Here is a 19,223-nt window from a genome sequence, read left to right as displayed (position 1 = left end):
GCGTACGGGCCTTCCAGCCGCGCTCCCGCGGCTCCCGCCCGGGCCGGTCCGACCGACCCGCAGCCCGAGCCGGGCTCCGGTCCGAACATCCAGCGCCGGAGCCGCCTCGGCGCTTGTTGCGCATGCGCCGGCGGGGACGCGCCGCGGCACGGTTAATGACGCCAGCGCCGGGGACTCCCGCCGCGAGGCGGGGCGCGCGCTCTGGGGATTCCCCGTTCCGGAGGAACGTTCGGGATAGTTCCCATGACGTCACTGCAGGGGCGGTACCGGGGAGCCCCGCCCTCTCCTCCCTGGGCTCCCGCGCGGAGGCTCTCGTGGAGCTTGCGCGTGCGCGCGCGCGCGGGGAGCACTGCGGCGCGGAGCGCCGCCATTTTGAGGGAGGCGAGCGCACGCGCGTGGTGTCGGGGGAGGGGAGGAGGGGGGGCCACGCGGAACAGCCCGGGACAGCCCCGGGAACGGGCGCGGAGCGGACACAAAACAGCCGGGCCGCCGCTCTCCTTGTCCCGCCGTGCTGCCCGGACCGGCAGGGGGGATCCGCCCCCGGCGGCGGAGGCGGGGCGGCCGCCAGGAGGGCCGCGGACGGGCAGTCGGCGGGCCGCAACGGGAGGTCGTGGACCCCGAGATCTGGGGTTCTGTGTGTCCGCACACCTCGGCAGCGGCGTCTGTCTGTCCCTACACTCCGGGAAAGGAAGCATGCCCCGGGCCGCGCTGGGGCTACCCCCGCCCCTCCGGAAAATGCTGCTGGCCCAGGTCAGCCCTTCCCGCCCGGGTGCGTTCTGTACATCTGTTCAGCTTTGCCAATAAAACGAGACATGACCCTTCCCCTGTTTCCCCCCACACTCTTTGCTTCCCCCAGCGTGTTTTTCTCCCGGGGCTGAGCGGCAGGAGGAGGGTTCCGCTGATAGGCTGCGCCCTCCGTCAAACACTCCCGCCGCCCTCTCGGCGCTGAGAGTGGAGCTGTAACCGAGGCTTCCGCTCTCGGCTCCCTGACTGCATCCGTGTTTGCTCTTTAGGATCCAGGTTTCTGTTTGTTTCTGTTTTTAAGATTCAGGCGTTTGGGTTTTGTTTGTTTCGTGTTTGTCTAACGCCAGTCCGGATTTCATAAGGGAAAAACTGATTTTCTGGTTCTTTTTACCTTAGGTTGCTTGAACGATAGAGTCAGTCCTGGATGTTTGTAGGCTTTTGCTTCAGCTGGCACAGAAGAAGAAGGTGGACACTGACCTGCAGCAGTTGCTTCCTGTGAAAGGAAGGAAATACGGGACACTGTTCTGGGATAATTTGTGCGTGCTTTGTTCAGAAAAGGCCTCTCAAACAAGCAGTAGAGGTCTGTGAAGAGAACTGAGGAAATCGTGAGGTTTTTTCTTCCAGCAGTGTCGAGCACATCACCCTTGGATTCTTTTGTCCGCATGGCATGGATACATAGCTAAATTTATGAAGTTCTGAATACTTCAGCTGCAAAAATAAAGTGCTTTCCTCTTTTTGTATACTCTTTTTCTTCTCTGCAACATTCTTTCTGAGTCAGAGGCTTCACCAGTTTTGTTAACTGGCTGCAGGTTAAATGTGGCCTGAGTCACTGTGGGGACATTGCTGAAAAGTTTCATGGCAGATTTTTTTCCTCCCCTTATTTCATTTTTTAGATTTTCTGACATAGTCTTCTCTCATTTTGCACTGAGACCGATTTTATAAATGAAGAATTTAATAGATATTTGTTTATACTTTTTTCTTTTGTATTTTATTTAATATTTTTGTTGACAAATCATGTTGTTGCTCATAAGCAGAATGGAGGTATCCAGATAACTGTTTGCAATGCCTCTGCTACCAGAAGGTAGGAAATGTTCTTCAGTTCATTTGTGAAATTTGGGTTTTTGGCATCACAGTTTGTAGAGTAAAACCTGTATTTATTTCACTTGGAGCTGATGCTACATATAGTGGTATCTACATGCAATAGACAAGAGAAGAAACTGTCATAGAAGGAAAAGGTTTTGGAGACAGACATTGGCAGACTTTGTAAATAGCCTTGCAGAATCTGCAAGCGAGAAGGATGGGTAGCTGATTTCTGTGAGGTCAAATCTATGTCAGACTGCCCCGAATGTAGTATCAACAGGAGATCGGGATATTATCTCAAGGAAAACAAACTGGAAAAATATAAATCACGCAGTACTAGCACCTTGTGTGGTCCTCTTGGATTAGGTAAGTGTTGTAGCATTCATAAATCAATTCTCACTTGAAAAAACATTTTATCAATAGAACAGTTAAACCTGTAATTTTTACTAGTTAGAGATTCTTTGGTGTTTTTGTCTTTTGAGAATGTTAAATGTTGAAGCTTGTTAATTTTTACTTGCTGGCTTTTTAAATTAATGGAATAATTCCTTAAGAATTTGAAGAATACAGGTACAAGGAGAAACATGTAGATAAGAGTGTGATTTTTATGTGAGATTGAAAAGTAGCTATATTTAGACTAAATCTGTAAAGAATTTAGCCTTCATGTTAATGTTGAAGTCTCAACAGTTAATGTTATATCCCTTTGACCAAGTCTTCTGGGTAGCTTGAATGTGTCATTCCTTTCATTTGTGTTAGATATGTTTGCAGTATCAGGCTAGTAATAATATAGAGGGGTTTTTACTCTTTTTTTTCTTTCCATTATTCTTTGTCACATATGAAAGCCAGAGGGTTTTTTTACCAAAAATTATTTTACTGTCTATGCAGACTAGCTTTTATCTGTGTTGTTATTATAGGACTGACTTCAGTTTATTTTCCTGTTCTGTAATGGGAATGGATTAGACTGACTGTGCTGCAAGTGTAGCCCTTCAAAAATAGCTCCTTCTCCTTGGAATGATTAAAAATTAAATTTAGTAGTGAATTGGCTTATCTTCCTTGTTATTTTTAGATGTATTGTAGTTTTCTTCATCCCACAGTGATTAAATGTTTTTTAACTTTGGCATTAATGAGTTTGTAATAATTTTTGTAGGTTTGCATTCAACAGAACTGCTACTGCCTGAAAGAAAATTAAGATGGACAGAGCAACTTAATTCAAAAGTCAGTGGTAATTTTACTGAAGTTCTCTATCCCCTACCCCACCCGATGATTCATAAGGCTCTAAATAATTAAAGCATTGTTAGGTAGACTTTGAGCTGAGCGTCTGGTAGAGGTTACATATTTACCTCAGCTGTCACCTTCTAAAATATTTTTGAGAGCTTCAATAAGACTGAAGTATTAGCAGCAGTGAATTAATGAAAAAAAGGTTTACTCTAACAGCAGTGCAAAGATACTTGGAAAGATTGCGTGTGTTAAAACCTTGTAGAAAAAGTGTAATTAAGCATGTGAAACTGTATTTAAAAATGACTGCAGTGTATTTTGACTCCTGTAGCTTGTTATTTTGACCACAAATGAAGGTATTGCATCTACATAAATTTTGTAAATTCTCAGTCTCACTAAAGTTCTTATCTGTACGTTGTCAATATCTAAAAGTTAAACTAGTTTCAGTTTTCTGCTTTGGATGGTCTTGCTGCTTTGTTATTTTAACTTCTGTTTCAGTTTAGCTGTTTTGAAAATATGGAAACTATGGAACATGAGTAGGAGTCTGTTGCTGTACTCTCTGGCTATGGCTTGTGGCTCTTTGTGTTGAGGTGTGGCTGGGGTTGACTGGAGAGCTGAGCCACTTGTTAAAGAAACAAACCAATAGAAAAGAATGATCTTCTATATTTCTTTATTTGTATGACTGATTTTTTTTTAAAGTATTTGGTAGATGGAGAGTTCTGGTGTGAGTGGCAACAATCATTTGATTGTTGGCTATTGTATGCACATGAGAGTAATAGAAATAGTCACTTCTTAACTCATAGAAAAAGTGATGTGTTGCTTGTTTTTTCATGCTATTAATTTTCAGTGCTGAGATACTGCTATTTCTTTTCAAGATGCTCTTACTGAAATCTACATCCCCCACTTACTATTTTGGGTGACATCTTTTTCTAGACTCCTCTTCTTCTGGAAGTTTTGAGGAGCTTGCTTTTTAGCTTCATTAAATTAATTCTGTTTTTACACCTCTCTGTTTGATGGTAGGATAATTCTTTTATCCTTTAACAGTAGACTTGGGAAGTTGTACTGTTCTACACTTAAGGGGAAGGGAGCACCCAAGATTCATAAAGGCTTGTGGTTGAAAGGGACAGCAAAAGTCAGAGTCCGCAAAAAATCACCAGGTTTTATACATAAATTGCACACTTGGCATTGAAATAGGTATGTCAGCCCCTGGCCTACTGTATAAGCACACAGCTTAAATTGTAGAGATGGGGTAGAAGAGAAGAGAGAAGGCAGGAGTTGAATTAAGGAGAGGGAGAGAGAGAGAAAAAAAAAGGAAAAAAGAGAGATCGCCAGCAGATGTCCTGGGATGTGCAGGCAGGGCTTGGTGAGGTACCTTTTTATAGAGAGTTTCCTTGGTACCTTTTTATAGATAGTTTCCTTGTCCTGAAGCTAAGGTTTTCATTTTTTATGTAGATCAGTTGTCTCTCATGGTCCATTCTTTGAGGCCTTTCTGGAAATGGCTTGGAGGGTTTTGGGGGATCCTGATGATCTCATTGTCCCCCTATGGCATTGGGCTTTGGTCAACAGTTCCTGCTCGCTTCTGTGCTGGTGCTGTCTTTTGTTTTTTGAGTTTCTGTGTGCTGGAATGAGAATGTTTGTCCCAGAAGAGTGCTGTCCTGCCTCTGCACGGTCCCTTCTCCAGCCACATCCCATTTACCACAAACCATTGGTTGGCTCTACAGTTATCCAGCTTTTTGTGTTTGAGATATATACTTTAGCCCCTTATCTTCAGGGGTAGCCCCTTAACTATAGGAGTGTATTTTTTTCCTGTTCATGAGCACCTGTGTTTGACAAGGATTCAGGAGTGTTTTACAGCTGTGCCCTTGTACCCTAAACATAATTGATACCTACTGAGGAGAGGATGCCGAGCGTGCTCGTCCACTTTAATTTCTTACCTAGATTTTTGTTTTTCAAGTGCTTACAGTCTGTTAAATGCTTGGCAGAGGACTATGAAGAAAGATAATGTCCTTGCTCCTAAGAGCTTGTAGTTTAAACCTTGATGTAAACATACCTTATATAGAGGGATAACTGTCCCTCTAAGTAAAAGACACAGGTTGTGTCTTTTACTGATGTGTTTATTCTGGTAGTTATATAAAATAGGTACATTTGTGCTGGCTAATTCTTCAGAATGGTGCAGGTTGCTCTACTGTGTGAAAAAACTGTTGGTGGAAACTTTTGGGAATACGTACCCTTTAATCCTGCAGCAAAGGTGAAGCAGAATTACATCGGTGAAATGATAGAGGCAAACTGTGCAGATATTTTGCATTGTACAAGTTAATGTACTTTGTGCTCCTTTTAGTTTATTCTTGTGAGGTTATTCTGTTTAACTTGTGTGGATAGAACTGTTATAGTGACAGTTCATCAGTAATGTCTGAGGAAGTTGCTTTTGTTTCTTTTTTTTTTGAGTAGTAGGAATAAATTCTATCCTGCAAAGACAACTATTTGCAGACCTTACTATAAGCAGATGTGAACAAAACTTTCACACTTTTTGTTTTGTTTTTCCTATTCTATGTGTTTCAGTATCTGAATGTGGTACCTGATGTACCCTGTGTGGTGCTATCAACTCTTCCACAGTCTCCTCCTTTCATGTCTTGGATAGATGTAGTCAGGGAAATAGCTGAAATAAGAAGTTACGTGCTTTATATGCTCAGCGTAGGGCAAAACTTCTACCTTTATCAACTGCTACTTCTTTCTTGTGACAATTCCCAAGTGCTTAAGAATTCCTGGTGATTTCCTACATAACATGTGCTGACTAGGGTAGTGATGAAATTCAACTCACACTTTAGCTTTTGAATTTGAACCTTGTTAAAAGGCAAGAAATGAGCATCTATCAGGCTTTTGCTAAATGGTCAGTACCATTTAGTGGAATCATTACAACCTAAATGTATTAGACTCTCAAGGAGAAGAAACCTGGCTGTAGTGAATTGAAGTTACTCAGTTGAACCTGGCTGTAAATGTATTTCATATTATGAAAGAGCTGGCATTTTTTTAAAAATCTATGTTTTGGTACAGAAACAGAAACTTTTTTTTTTTTTTGTTAAAAAGTCACATTATGTTATCCAAAAGACTTAGCAGCTTCATCTCTATCTAAAACACTTTTTAAAAGATGTTTTGATTGTTGTGACATTTATATTTGATTCACAGAGGTAATGTTAAAACCTGTTGCTTGTGAACCATAACTGTATATAGAAAAAGGGACCGTATGATAAAAAGCAGCGCTCATATTCTAGATCCTTATGCAAAACACTTTGTGCTTTAGTTGGTTCATTCTCCCACAAGGTACTTGAACACAAAGAAATGAAGGTAGACTTTTTTTTTTTTTTTTTTGTGTTTTCTGTATTTTTGCTAAGTCTCTGTAAAGGAAAGTATTAAGTCTGTGGCTGTACTAAAGAATGTCTTTGCTTTAATTAGTTAGAAAACTGACATTATATTTTGACTCTGCATGCTCCTCATACACAAGCGTAAGTGCTCCAATCTAGAAGAGGATCTTGCTCCTTCCTTAGTGCTCTGCAGGAACCTTAGTTTTTATACTTCTTTTTAAAACACGAGGTAAGAAGGTAAATTATAAATTGTATGGGTATCTTCTTTTGTTCTTCTGAATTGTCCAGTGGTAGAATATATATGAGGACAGTTCTGTATTGCATGGAGGTGATATCAAAACTAAACCTAGAGGTTTTTCTTGCTCTGCAGTAGCATGATTGAGAAATAAGAGTTGAACTGTTTCAGAGTTTTTTGTTTAATTGGTGTGAGAGACTTCAAAGGTTCAGCTCCCTTTCCTTTGTGTTGAAGGTATGAGTCTTAGGCAATGAATTTTAGAGAACCAAAAAACTTGAGGGAATTACCATACCCAGGCCTAATTTTTTTTAAAAATAGTTTTTCATTGAAATGCCTCAAGGGGTGACATGATACTCTTTCTCTTCACAGTGTTAAAAGTTTGACTATAAAGATGTAAACTTATTCTATTGTTATGGCTGTTCATTTATGCAGAGAAGAAAGAAAGAAAGAAAGAAAGATAGAAAGAAAGAAAGAAAGAATCTTTGGTTGAAGTGTTTGTCATGCTTTTGCAGCAATTTGTGATCAGTAGAAATGCTTCCAGTTTCAAAAACTCATAAAGCTTGTGTAAGGGTTTGAATATTATTTTCTGTTTTAGTGACATACAAATTTTGAATAACAAAATAACTTGAAATTAGCTTATTTTGATTTATGGGAACAACAGTAAGGAAGATATTGAATAAACTGTGTCTTCAAAAGGGGAATGAAAATTGAGATTTATAGATTTTAAGTAAAAGTATTGTTTAGACCTTGCATTTATCAATTTCAAATTAGTGCTACTCTTAACTAGAGATAGCAGGGAAGGATAACTGAGAAGGATCTGCTATCACTGGAAATTTTTCTTTTGACAGAAGATGTGTTTTATGGCAGAAGAAAAAACTTTTGGTGGCATGGGTATTTTGAAGATCTGCTTAGTATGGAAAAAGCCCTGAATGATCCTCTATGCGAAGAAGGAATGTGTAGGCTGATGGCTGAGTCTTGTGCACATAGTTTCTTTGCCTAATTCAGACCAGTATTGGTAGCTTTCCTTTGGCTTATGATAAAGAGTTGAAGCCAAAATTTGAAGCTAGCCCATGATGGGAGGACTGAATGGCCAGTATTCTAACTACCTTCTTGGACCCTTTGAAGTTCATACATATGCTCTTTTTTGTCTTCTGATGAAATAAGAATTTGATATGTATGCTGGAGCTCATTATCAAGGAGACAAAGCAGCAGCAGCAAATTGAGAGCCTGTATAACCTTTTCTTTCCAGGCTCTCATAACAACATTATAGTGTTGCTTTAATTCTCATGGCTTACAACCTTCTTGTATCCTATTTATAAATATTATGCTTAAAATTACATTGACAAAATGAGGGTGGTTTGTCAGATGTGTGTAGTTGAGAAGTGAGGTTAAGGATCCCCTGTGTAATTTGTGGTGTGCTGTACTTACTGTGATAATAATCTATGAGGCATTAGAGTAAAACTCATAGGAATGTGCCACTTAGGTGTGCATACATACTAATTTTGGATTCCCTTGGAAAATGTAAATGTGTATATCATGTCAGTGCTTTTAACATTTATTCTGTTTGAGGTTTTCTCTGTGCAAATCAATTGACTGAACTTCTAAACTGGTCTTCAGGGGGCATCAAGAAATTTGTATCTCTTTTCTAATTTTTGTGAATTCATGGCTTGAACCTTTCCCCTCCCCCTGTTGTTGCTAGATTTGAAATTCCGTTCACAAACTTCAAGTATTCCTAGCTGTTTGAGTTTATATTGCCTTTTATTTTAATGGTCTTCTGACAATTTCTCAAGTTTCCAAGTGTCACAGAAACTGTTTCCTGAGAAATTATACAGACTACATGGAGAGAAAGCTTATAGAACCTGAAGATAGAAAACTGTTTTCCTGTGGTTTTTCTTGTCTTCTGGTGATGTGTTCAGCTGACAGGGTTGTTTTGGGTTTTTTTTTCCAATTTTGGGTTTATTTTAAAATTTGTTTTTCCTACAGAATTCAGGTCAGCTCCATTTAAATAGAGTGTAGTTACAGTATGGTAGGTCCATTCCAAAAGCACACAACTTTTCATAGATTAAATTTTTAAAATGTAGAGGTTTTGGCTATTTTACTATATTATTGGCTGGGTTTTTTTTCTTATTATAGTAATGTCACTCTTTTATCTGTTTCTTCATGTTAGAGCATTATGAAAAAGCAAAGCTGTTTTTATTTATTCTCACAGTTCAGACCGATCATGTTACTAAATGTACCTTATCTAGTTATGAAACCGATTTTAAGTACTGAAGATGACTTTCTGAGCTAGAGAAATACTTTCATTTTGTTTGCTAGAAGAGACTTCCCTGAGGTTGGAGATCTGTTTGCTGGAAGAGACCTGTGGGACTGTCTCTTCCAGCTGAATACTGGTTAGACAAGTTAAACAACACCCTTAAAATTGGGTGGGGACCGTCTCTGGTCTCATGTCATCTTCAGGTTCTTCTGTGCCTTTTTTTCTCCACCCTCAGTGAAGAAAGAATCAGGTTAGAGAACGTTTAAATAATGTTGTAAGTACATGGGGCTGGATAGGATGGTTCCATGATGGGTGTTCCATTCTGCCATGTGTGCTGATTTTATTGCAAAGCCATCTTTGGGAGGTCTAATGGTCATTGGGAGGGGTTCTTGAGTAAGAGAAGAGAGCAAATATTAATTTTATCATCAGGAAGGATGAGAAGGAGAATCTAGGGAACTATAGTTCAGTCAGCCTCACTTCAGTCCATGGGAAGGTTGTATACCAGCTGATCCTGGAAACGTGTTTCCAAACATGTGATGGACAGGAAGGTGAGTGAGAACAGTCAGAATGGCTTTTGAAGGGGATGTCACACTTCAGCAAGCTAATAACCCTTTACATGACTAGCTTGTTAGATGAACAGAGAGCAGTGAATGGGAATTATCTTGACCTCAGTAAGGCTTTTGTCTTCTATGACATTGTCATGGAAAAGGTGACAAGTATGTGTGGAGGAGTGAGCAATGAGATGTATCCAGAACTATCTGAATGGTCAGGCATCAGGGATGCAGTCAGCAGCACAAAGGCCATTCGGAAGAAGCTGTTCCAGTGTACCCCAGGGTTTGCTGCTGGAGCCCCTGCTATTGAACATCTTCACTGAAGTCCTGGACAGTGGGGTAGAGTTTACCCTACAAGTTTGCAGATAAGATAGGGAGAACTGGCTGATGCAAACAAACACTTGATGTTGGGTCTGCTGTGTGGAAGAATGTGGATAGAGGATCCTCATGAAGCAAAGGGAAAGCATGAATTTTCTGGAAAACCAGCTGCATATGCCAGCTACAGAGAAGGACCTGGGGTCCTGTCGAGGAGCAAGCCAACCATGAGCCAGCAATGTGTCCTTGTAGGGAGTAAAGTGAAAATCTTTCTGGGCAACATTAGGAAGAGTGTTGTAGGCGGGTCAAGGGGAGTTCAGCTTTGTCCTGTGTGCAGCCTTGGTGAGGCTGCATGTGGAGGACTGTGCCACCCTTCCACCATGTGTAACGCTGTTACAGCTCACTGATACAAGAAAAGGTGAGGCTTCGTGGAGAGAGTTCAGTAAAGAACCACAAAGATAACAGAGACCACAGTATCTTTCCAATGGGCAGACGCTGATACGTGGTTTGAAGTTCTAGGGAGGGAAAAGTTGGCCATTAGTCTTGGATTGAAGTTTAAGGAGGTACAAGTTGGCCATTAGTCTTTCAGAGTTATCTTTGGATGTTAAATTTTAATTTTTCAGAAGGTCCTTTCCAAATTTAAAATTAGTAAGCCATTAAACTCACTTCTTAAATAGAACTGTGAGAAGATGCAAATGATGAGTGTTAATACTATTGATGGGACTAGAGACTCTAGGTACAAGAGAAATGAAATCCCAAATGCTTTGATTGCATCTGCTTTCTCTGCCCTGCCATCTTGCAGGATTTCAGAAGGGGATTTCTTTTGCCCTGCCATCTCTAGGCTCTTGTGTCCATTTATACACAGTGCAGAGTTTACCTCCAGCTCAATTCTCACAACAGTCACTTTTCTAATTCCTGTATTCAGAGATGGTCTGTGGCTATTTTTAGTGATGTGTAAATCTTAGAGGGTGATTTGTTTTGTAATGCTGTAAAGGTTTGATGAATACGGTTAAACCTAGAAGAAATTCTGGGTAAATGATTGTCTTTAGAAGGGACCACAAGTGATCAGGTGAATTATGTTTTTGCATAAGTAGCCTTTGTTTTCATTATACATTTAAGGTCAGAACTAATACTTTTGTCAAGAAATTTGCTATTCTACTGTGTCATCAGAAGCAGTAGAGAAAACATATGAGTTTCTACTGTGTGAAAGTAGTCTGCTTACACAGTAAATTTTCTACAGCATGAGCTGGTGACTTTCTTATTTTATTTTAAGAAAATTTTATTTCTTTTATATTTTATTTTTACTTTATTTGTAATTTATTTTTAGTTTAGTTTATTTTTTAGTTTATTTTTCATTTTAGTTTTAATTTTATTTATTTTAAAGCTTTGTCTGTGCTGGCTGTTTTCAGTGTTTTAGAGATGCCTGGCATGGGGGAAAATGGTCTAGGTCTGTCTTCATGTCTTATAGTTTTTCTTCATAACATTTGGCAACTGCTTCCTGGTGTAGTGCTGCATTTAAGTGAGGTAGTACATACACACAGTTCTGTCTGTAGTGGCTCTCCAGTTACCCTGTAGTGAGTCTGGTGTGTCACTGCAGTGTGTTCACATTTTTTTGTGCTACGCAGAGATACAATCTGGAGTAACAGATGCCTGCTGGGGTTCTGCACTGTGCTTAGCCTGTGGTGCTCTTGGGCTTCACTAGTGGTTGGAAAGTAGTGCCACGTACTGCCAGTCTGCCTGCTTGGTGGAATTGCCCCAGAGTGAAAGGCATGAAATCCCTGACTAACATGGCTGTGGTGGCAGCTGTCCCAAATTTAGCACAAAGGTGTGAGAATGAGCAAGCATTTTGTTCTGCCTGTGTCCTCCACCCCCCTCCTCTGGTAAATAAATAGAAAAAAAAAGTGTTAAATTAATTTTTACTGCAAGAAGTTACAGAACTTAATTAAAATGTGAGAAATTGTGTTTGTTAAAGCCAAGATGTACTCCATAGCACTATTTCAGCTAGTTTGTTTATCTGGATCTCCTTGATCTGTGTATTATGAACAAGTTTTGCAAATGAAACTTAAATGTTAGTAAGTTTTCTTGTCCCAGTAATAGTGAATGGTTGCAGATAAGGTGAAAATTTAAATATTAAGATGAAGTTTGATCAAACACTTTGCTAAAGCAATCTAAAGGCAGGCTACTATGAAAGTTCATGAATAGGAGGGTGTTCTCTGCTTTTGTATTGTGTTGAATTCTATTTGTATTATTGCAGGAAAACCAGAATTTTACTTACATTTTAGTTGTAATGGGTATTCTTTGTGCTTAAAATGTTTTTTAAACTGTGTATTTATTTCAAATAGCAGGGGAGAGGGAAAAGATTTGCTGGAGAGACATTACACTTGTGTGGTTAGCACTGAAAATAAGGAAAAAGTGGATTAGCTCTTACAGTGTTACTTTTGTGTAGTGAGTCATCCAGCATGTTAAACTCTTAAGTTACAATTATTGGGGTCTGATTTAGAAGTGTAATAGAAATCAACAGGTTCATATATTTGTCTTAAAGATATTTCAGAATATTGTTCTTTGGATTTTCAGGGCCATGTGTCTGTCCACCTTCAATCTGCTATGATTGATACCCTGTGCTTCTGATGGTGTTTTGGATTAACACATCTCCTGTCTTGCTGAAATTTTCTCCTTTAGATGTTCATAACCGCTTTTTAAATACGTCTTATGTCTTCATTTTGTGAGGCAAAGTAAGCCAGATAATTTCCTTAGACTTTTTACTTAGACAGATAATGTACCTGACCACTGAAATAGTTTGTTATTGCACCAAGTAAAATCTTGAATCCCTGTGTTGTTGTGCTTAAGTGTGATTTCACTTGTTCTGTGTGAATTTGAAAAGAAAAATGTATTAGTGTGAGGAAAATTGATTATAGTCTTTAATGTTTGATTTCTTAATTTAATTTGGTAAGCACAAGATAAACCAATGGTACTTGTTTTAGCTTAATTTTTGTTGTTTTCACAGGTTTGGGTGTTGACCCTAGGTGTTTTCTCTTAGCCTTTTCCCAGAAGTCTTGACTCTGATTCATTCAGTAGCTTTCTGATTCCCTTTTCATAGGATGTTACTTATTTTTGTAAGACGGAGACTATACATCAATTTTTCCCAGATGCTATGCAGATAACACAAATTTGTTTAGAAAATAGGGTTTCCTACTGGTTTGCAACTGGTGAGAAGTAGTTTCTGTATCAAAAGACAGTTGACTCAATCATGAAAAAAGCCCAGCCCAACCTTTTCTGTGTGTTGGTTTAGTGCATTTGGTGCAGTGTTCTTATTTCAGCTGCAAATGTGGCTCAGAGTAGATTACTGAGTAATATTTATGACAAATTACCGCATGTTACTTAAAGCAAAATCCTTTACAGACTTCTTTCAGATCCCTTCCTCAAAAGTAAAACTTAAGAACAGGATTTCTTTCTTTGCACTAAACTATTCTATTATCCACAACACAGCAACACATTACTTTTATCTAAATTTATGGGCTATGGAAGACTTTTGTTACTGAGGTCACTAAGGTCACTACACTTTACTTGAATTGGTCACAAGAGGCTGTTGCTGAGATGATACTATAGTTTGACCATTCTGACTAAAAGCTTTTAAGTGTATTTGAGTGTTAATAGTATGAGAGTGTCAGTATATCAGTATCTTTTTCTTACCTTTCTAGAATTGTGCAGGTCTGCTTCAGTAGCTGAGAGTCTGAGCCAAGTTAGCTTTTGGCACAGTTTGGTTGAAGAATGGCAGATCTGTGCTAATAGGGAAGAGTGGCTTAAACATTCATGATGAATTTTGGGCCTGCTCTTTTGTTACCAGGAGAGTTTTGAAAGCCCTGTAATTGTGTTTGACTCCGTGGTGTTTACCTCACTAAGTTTACTTCTGAGAGCTGTGTTAATGCTGGGAGTGCATCAGCTGCTTTATTAGTGTTACTGAACAGCGTTTGTGTTGTGTGTACGCAACAGAAAACTTGCTAGTAGAAGTATAGTTTCATGTCAGTGTATTAAAAGCAGTTTTATGCTATTGACATTAATTCTATTCAAATACTTTAAATGTTGTTTTTGTTTAATTTAAAAGTAGTAGATAGTATGTATGCAACCTGAATAAAGATTGCAAATGCTTTAGTGGACACAGAGTGCAGATTCGTTTCTGACTCTTTGGGATAGCTTAGGTACGGAACCTGAATAGCTGGGAAAGAAGGTAGAAAGAACCTTTTTAGTGTTAGAATGTGTTGCAGTATAATTTGCTAGTTGTCGGTCCAGCTTAAGTTGGAAAACAAGCAAGAAACACACTAGTGTTGGCAGCCAAGCTGATCACAAAGGGTTTAAGCTTAGTAAATCCTGCCTGTGGTAGTAGAGGTGTCTTGCTGACATCCCATTCTTATGTTTTGTGATCTGTTTTCAGTTTATCAAAATTGCCTTCCTGAGAATGAAGAGTATCCTAGAGCTATCAAATATGTGTCAGATCATTTGAACAGAGATCATGCTTATAATAGTTTTTTTTTATATATAGGGCAAACTTATTGGCAACATCAGAAACCTAGCAGCTGTAAGAATGTTTAAGAATGTTATGTTACCTGGTAAAATATGGAACCAGTAACTTTAAGCTGTCCTCTATGTCCTCTAATACAGTTTTAAAATATCTTTTCCTGACCTGCCCTTTGTTTCTCAGTTTAATTATGGCTGGGATGTTTGTGCCTATTCAAAGTTAGAAAGGTTTAATAATGAAAGAACTTTTTGTTCCCATGTCTAATTGCTAGACCAGGCATATGTACAATTAGGTGAAAGAAAATGTTTTCTTGACTTTTATGTGGAGTATCCACAGGAGTTGTTTTTCATGGTAATGCTTAACTGCAAACCTCTGAGTTTGGTCAGGTAGTATTCTAGAAATACTTCTGTGCTTTTTTTCTTGCTGTTTTTTTGTTAAAAATATTTGGAAGAATTAGCCCTAAAACTTTGTCTTTTATGGGTTTATTGAAACTTACATATATATTCTGTTGCTGACTTGGCTCTGAGGATTGTCTAGTTTTGGCCCAGGACTATTTAAATTTATTTCTTTCTACAAAAAGGACTTACTCATCTGACAGAGCAGCAGTATCAAAAATTTTTCAGAGCTTTTTTAGCTGAGGACATGAGGAAGACTTGAATCTGCTTCTAGAAAAATTTTTGCATTGAGAAATAGGCAGCCAGTGTCAGTGAGCTGTGTGAAAAGGTCTTTTTGCAAAATACCTTTTCCAGTCCTTGGATACTTGGTGATCACCCAGTCTTTTGTGCAAAGGATAAAAGGTAAGTATGTTAGTGAGTTAATGACGAGCTCTTGTTGTTTAAGTTGCATAAATAATGTTAGGAAGTTTGAGTAGTTTTCTAAAAACAGTAATATAAATCTATTAAGTCACATTGTTAGTGGATTTTCTGTCCTGTAATTAATAGCTGATGCACCAATGACTTGGGGATACTTTGTGGAATCTTTATGTTCTTACTTAGTGTAAACCTAATCTTACTTATTGTTTGTTCAGACTGTAAGTGCCTCACTCTGAAGACTTTGTTGTTGTGTCAGTCTTTCAGTTCTGGAAATATGTCCTGATACGATACGATTATTTTGCTTGAAGATGAGAACTGTGTCCAAGTGAAGGGGAATAAACTTTTTTCTTGCTGGAATCTGCTCAGATTTGTTGTTTCTTAATTTAAGATCTCTTGGTTCATTTGTAAACATATGCCCTTTTGTATACTATTGCTGAATGGGATATATCAGTAAATATGAACATGGTTCCTTTTAGAAAGAGAAGCCATTTCTGTGATGGTTCATTGACTCCAGAATTTTGTTCATTTATATTTTACTAGTTTGATATAACTGGAAATACTTAAAAAATTACTCTGGATTTTTTGTTGAAGTTGCTGTAGGACTGAGTTGAATGACTTCAGCAGAGTAATTTAAAGTTAGTTATTTTGGTGAGACATACTTTTAACCTTGTCTCTATTTAACTAGTAATTGCATGTCCTACCTTACAGTTTAACTATGGTATTGGATGTACCCAAAAACTTAGATATGAGCTCATGTCATTAAAAACAAACAGCAGCTCAACTAAGTTCAGTTTTACACTAAGTTAAATCTAACAGATCTATTAGACTTCCTTTAGAAGCTGGAGCAGTCTTGTCTATCGATGGAAATCTGCAGTAGCCTGCAATATTCAGATTCAGGCCAGAGAACAACCATAATTATGAGTTACCAGGTTCAGATTCCACATCTCTTACTAATGCATTATAGCAGCCATAGATTAAAGTGAATTATATCTGTGCTCAATAACAGATTTGCACTCTGTTGTGCAGAGATGTGGAATTCACATTTTTTTGGGCCTCCCTATAGAACGTGTGTGGGTGTTTTTTATGTTTTTACTAGCTGGATTTATAATAGCTTGTATATCGTACTTAAAATTTTTTGAGTCATTGACCATTTTGCTGTGACTAGCTGCAGAGCATGATTTGGTTGCCCTAGGATAATTCAGGAAGTGTTTAATTCATTTCTTTCCTGTCTCTGCTACAGTTCAGCTTCAGGTAATAAATATAGTTCACATTACCTTGCGTTCTCTTGCCTATTGAGAAATATTTTCTTACCTGTGGGAGGAGTATAGGGTTGAAAAAGTATTTGTGGGTTTTAATCGTAAAGAATTACATTCTTTGGCCCATTTTCAAACTAGAGAATTTTACTGGATTTTGACACTCTTGACATGTAGACTCTGTTTCCATTGAAGCTAGAGACATTGTGAGGTTTGTGATGAGCCCAGATATGTAGGTTTTTCATAAGGAACTTTACTATGGCTGCTGAGCCTAACTGTTAGGGATTAATTAAAAAAAATCAGCTTCTAGGAAGCTAATAAAATAGCTTGCCAAGTCCCTTCTAGATAGTACCAGAATGTATTTCAGCAAGTGGGTTTTACCATAGTGTTCTCAACAGACCTTACACAAGATGCTTCATCCCATTTATAGGAGGAAATAAAGAAAGAAATGTTACAACCACATTTTCATAATTCCTGTGATATATTTATGTGTTTATTTGATTTATTTGTTTATTTATTTGTTTTTAGTAATAAAAATACAGATTTGATGCTGTAAATGATATGATGATAGATTCTAAATCAGATCTGTGAGGAAGATAAGGGAAATACTGACCAAAAGACAAGAAGTGTAATCCCCTTGTAACATAAGCATCTGAAAGGACTAATTTCTTTTCTTCTGATTACAGGGACTTGCCATGAGGTGCTAAGCCTTTTTTCATTGATTCGGAGAGACTGGACCTAAATGGCGCAGCATGACTTTGCTCCAGCCTGGCTTAATTTTCCTACTCCACCATCATCAACAAAGGTATGTTTTGTATTGTTGTTTTGAAAAGGCACTCTCATTATTAGGGAAATCTAAATGTCATTATCTCAATCACAGTAAAAATGCCAATCTCTTCATGAATAATGTGATGACAGATGACTCCAGTAGAGTTTTTTGTTTGAGCAGCTTAGTTCACGGAGAGAACCACATATCTGTCCTTGGCTGTGGTTGGTTTAAGATTGCCTTCTTCAGGTGTTTTAAAATTAATTACTGTGTTCCATGCTAGAAGTACCAAGACAGAGCATGTACTTGATGTTCTTGCTTCTGATTTTTAATTGTGTCCTGTAAATTTTAAAGGACGCAGTTATTCTGTCATCCAAGTGATTAAAACTATGCTTTTTTTAGACTTTCTGAAATGGCTCTGCATTTCAGAAGCCATTCTGAAGGGAATATGGTACTTTCATACTGTTAGACATCTTCACTCTCGTTGTTTCTTTTAAACTACTGTTGCTTTATGTAATGGGACAGCTTAGAAATGGGAAATAGTGATCTCTTAATTGTTAGAATTAGTAAATATTCCTGGAAGTCTTGAGTATATCTATTTCAGAAATGTTTTTTCTACTCTTCCTTAATTTGTGAAATGCAGAAGCAGAGTCAGCAGTGTATATTAAAACTACTGTTACATGCTCCCCTATTTGTAGACCTATCTTCATTTTAATAGTTTGAATTCAATATTTATATCTGCCACCATTTGCTTTTTTCTAATATATAAACTTTGTGCAGTCTTTCCTCTCCATGGACAATGCTTAGCCTTGAGAAACTTAGGGCAATAGGCTTGTGGTATTGTTAAATGCACAGATAGATGGCAATGTTCCTTGTGTTCCTAATGCTTTGATTCTGTATGTCTACATAAACGCATTTTTTTAGTCAGGTCATTGAATGTCCTTATTTAAATCACTCTGTTTATGTCTCCTCTACCCTGACCTAGCTAGATTCTTTGTTTAGTATAGCCTGTTTCTGGGAACCTAAATCCTATCTGTTCCAGGATATAAAGTGTCTAAAAATCCAAATTAAGAACCAGTCTCTTTGTTTTCATTCTCTATGATTTTTTCATGCATTCAACTCTTTTGATCTGATTTTTTCAAAGTAATATGTTTTAAATTGGAAGAGTATTAGGAGCTTAATTGATATGGTGTCACAATTGCAAATAATCTTCACTACATATTTAGGAAGTCTGCTGCAAGAGCTTTAGCTGCATGCTTTATGTGGCAATGTAGCAGGATAAAACAAAGTTCCAGAAGTGTTCTAGCACCACTAGAATATATATATGAGGTATGGGTTGTATTTGTCTACTCATTTCTGAATTGTGTGAAATTTTGTTACAAGTGTATTTTTCCTGTTCTCTTCCATGATTATAAGCCTCATGGAGTTTAGTTAGATTTCCTTCTCTTTCCAAAACTCCATGTTGTATGTATTACCCTGTTGTAACATTTGCGAGTCATAGTCGGAACGCACCTTATTTCCCTGTATTACCTGCTCCCTCAGTGATGAGCGTTCTGTGATACACAGCCCATTTGGATTTTAAGCACTTGAAAAGTCAATGTTTGTAGTTCTTAGTTTACAGAATAAGACTTGTGATTCCTCCACAAGGCAGGTCACAAGTGTTGTGGCTCCCTGTCCCCTCTATTTCCTAAAATAGACTTATTTTCTGCTGTGTATCAAAAAAGCAGAAGAGAAAAGCAGGTAAGAGGGATGGAGATGAAGAGGAAGGGGTGAGGAAGGCAAAGGTGTCTCATGTTTCGTGCAGAATGGAGCTGGGGTGAGGCTCTGGTATCAACACCATTTAGACACTTTAAACATCTGAGAAGTAGAAACTGAGCTCTGCTTGGTCAATTTTTATATTCCTGAAGTGTAATCACTTTCAGGGATTGCATCTATATGACCCTGATTTTCCCCTTGAGCCCTTTGTAGCTGAGATGTTTTTCCTTACATAGCTAAAGGCTGGCATTATAGAAACCTGCTACCAGGAAACTCTGGTTGTGAATGAGCTTTTTAATGTGACATACGGATTGTAGCTAGATTGAAAGCCATCTCATCTATTGCTGCAGATTTCCATTTAACAGCAAGCTTTT

General features: G+C 38.4%; 1 protein-coding gene across 6 annotated transcripts in view; it reads left to right on the top strand.

Annotated features, from left to right (window-relative positions):
- Nucleotides 1-398: 398 nt before the first annotated feature.
- The window catches only part of GPBP1 (GC-rich promoter binding protein 1), a 35,152-nt gene continuing 16,327 nt past the window's right edge, over nt 399-19,223 (top strand). The window contains exons 1-4 of one of the 6 annotated variants that reach the window (XM_018920653.3): nt 399-750; nt 1,141-2,190; nt 2,969-3,036; nt 17,015-17,133. In XM_018920653.3, coding sequence (XP_018776198.2) covers nt 17,071-17,133 — 63 coding nt within the window. In that variant the 5' untranslated portion in view covers nt 399-750; nt 1,141-2,190; nt 2,969-3,036; nt 17,015-17,070. The other 5 variants (XM_018920652.3, XM_018920651.3, XM_018920656.3 and 2 more) reach the window with 5 other exon arrangements.

This window comes from Serinus canaria, chromosome Z, assembly GCF_022539315.1.
Source record: "Serinus canaria isolate serCan28SL12 chromosome Z, serCan2020, whole genome shotgun sequence".
NCBI lineage: Eukaryota > Metazoa > Chordata > Aves > Passeriformes > Fringillidae > Serinus > Serinus canaria.
Note: the sequence above shows the minus strand (reverse complement) of the source record. Positions and strands in the feature narration are given on the sequence as shown.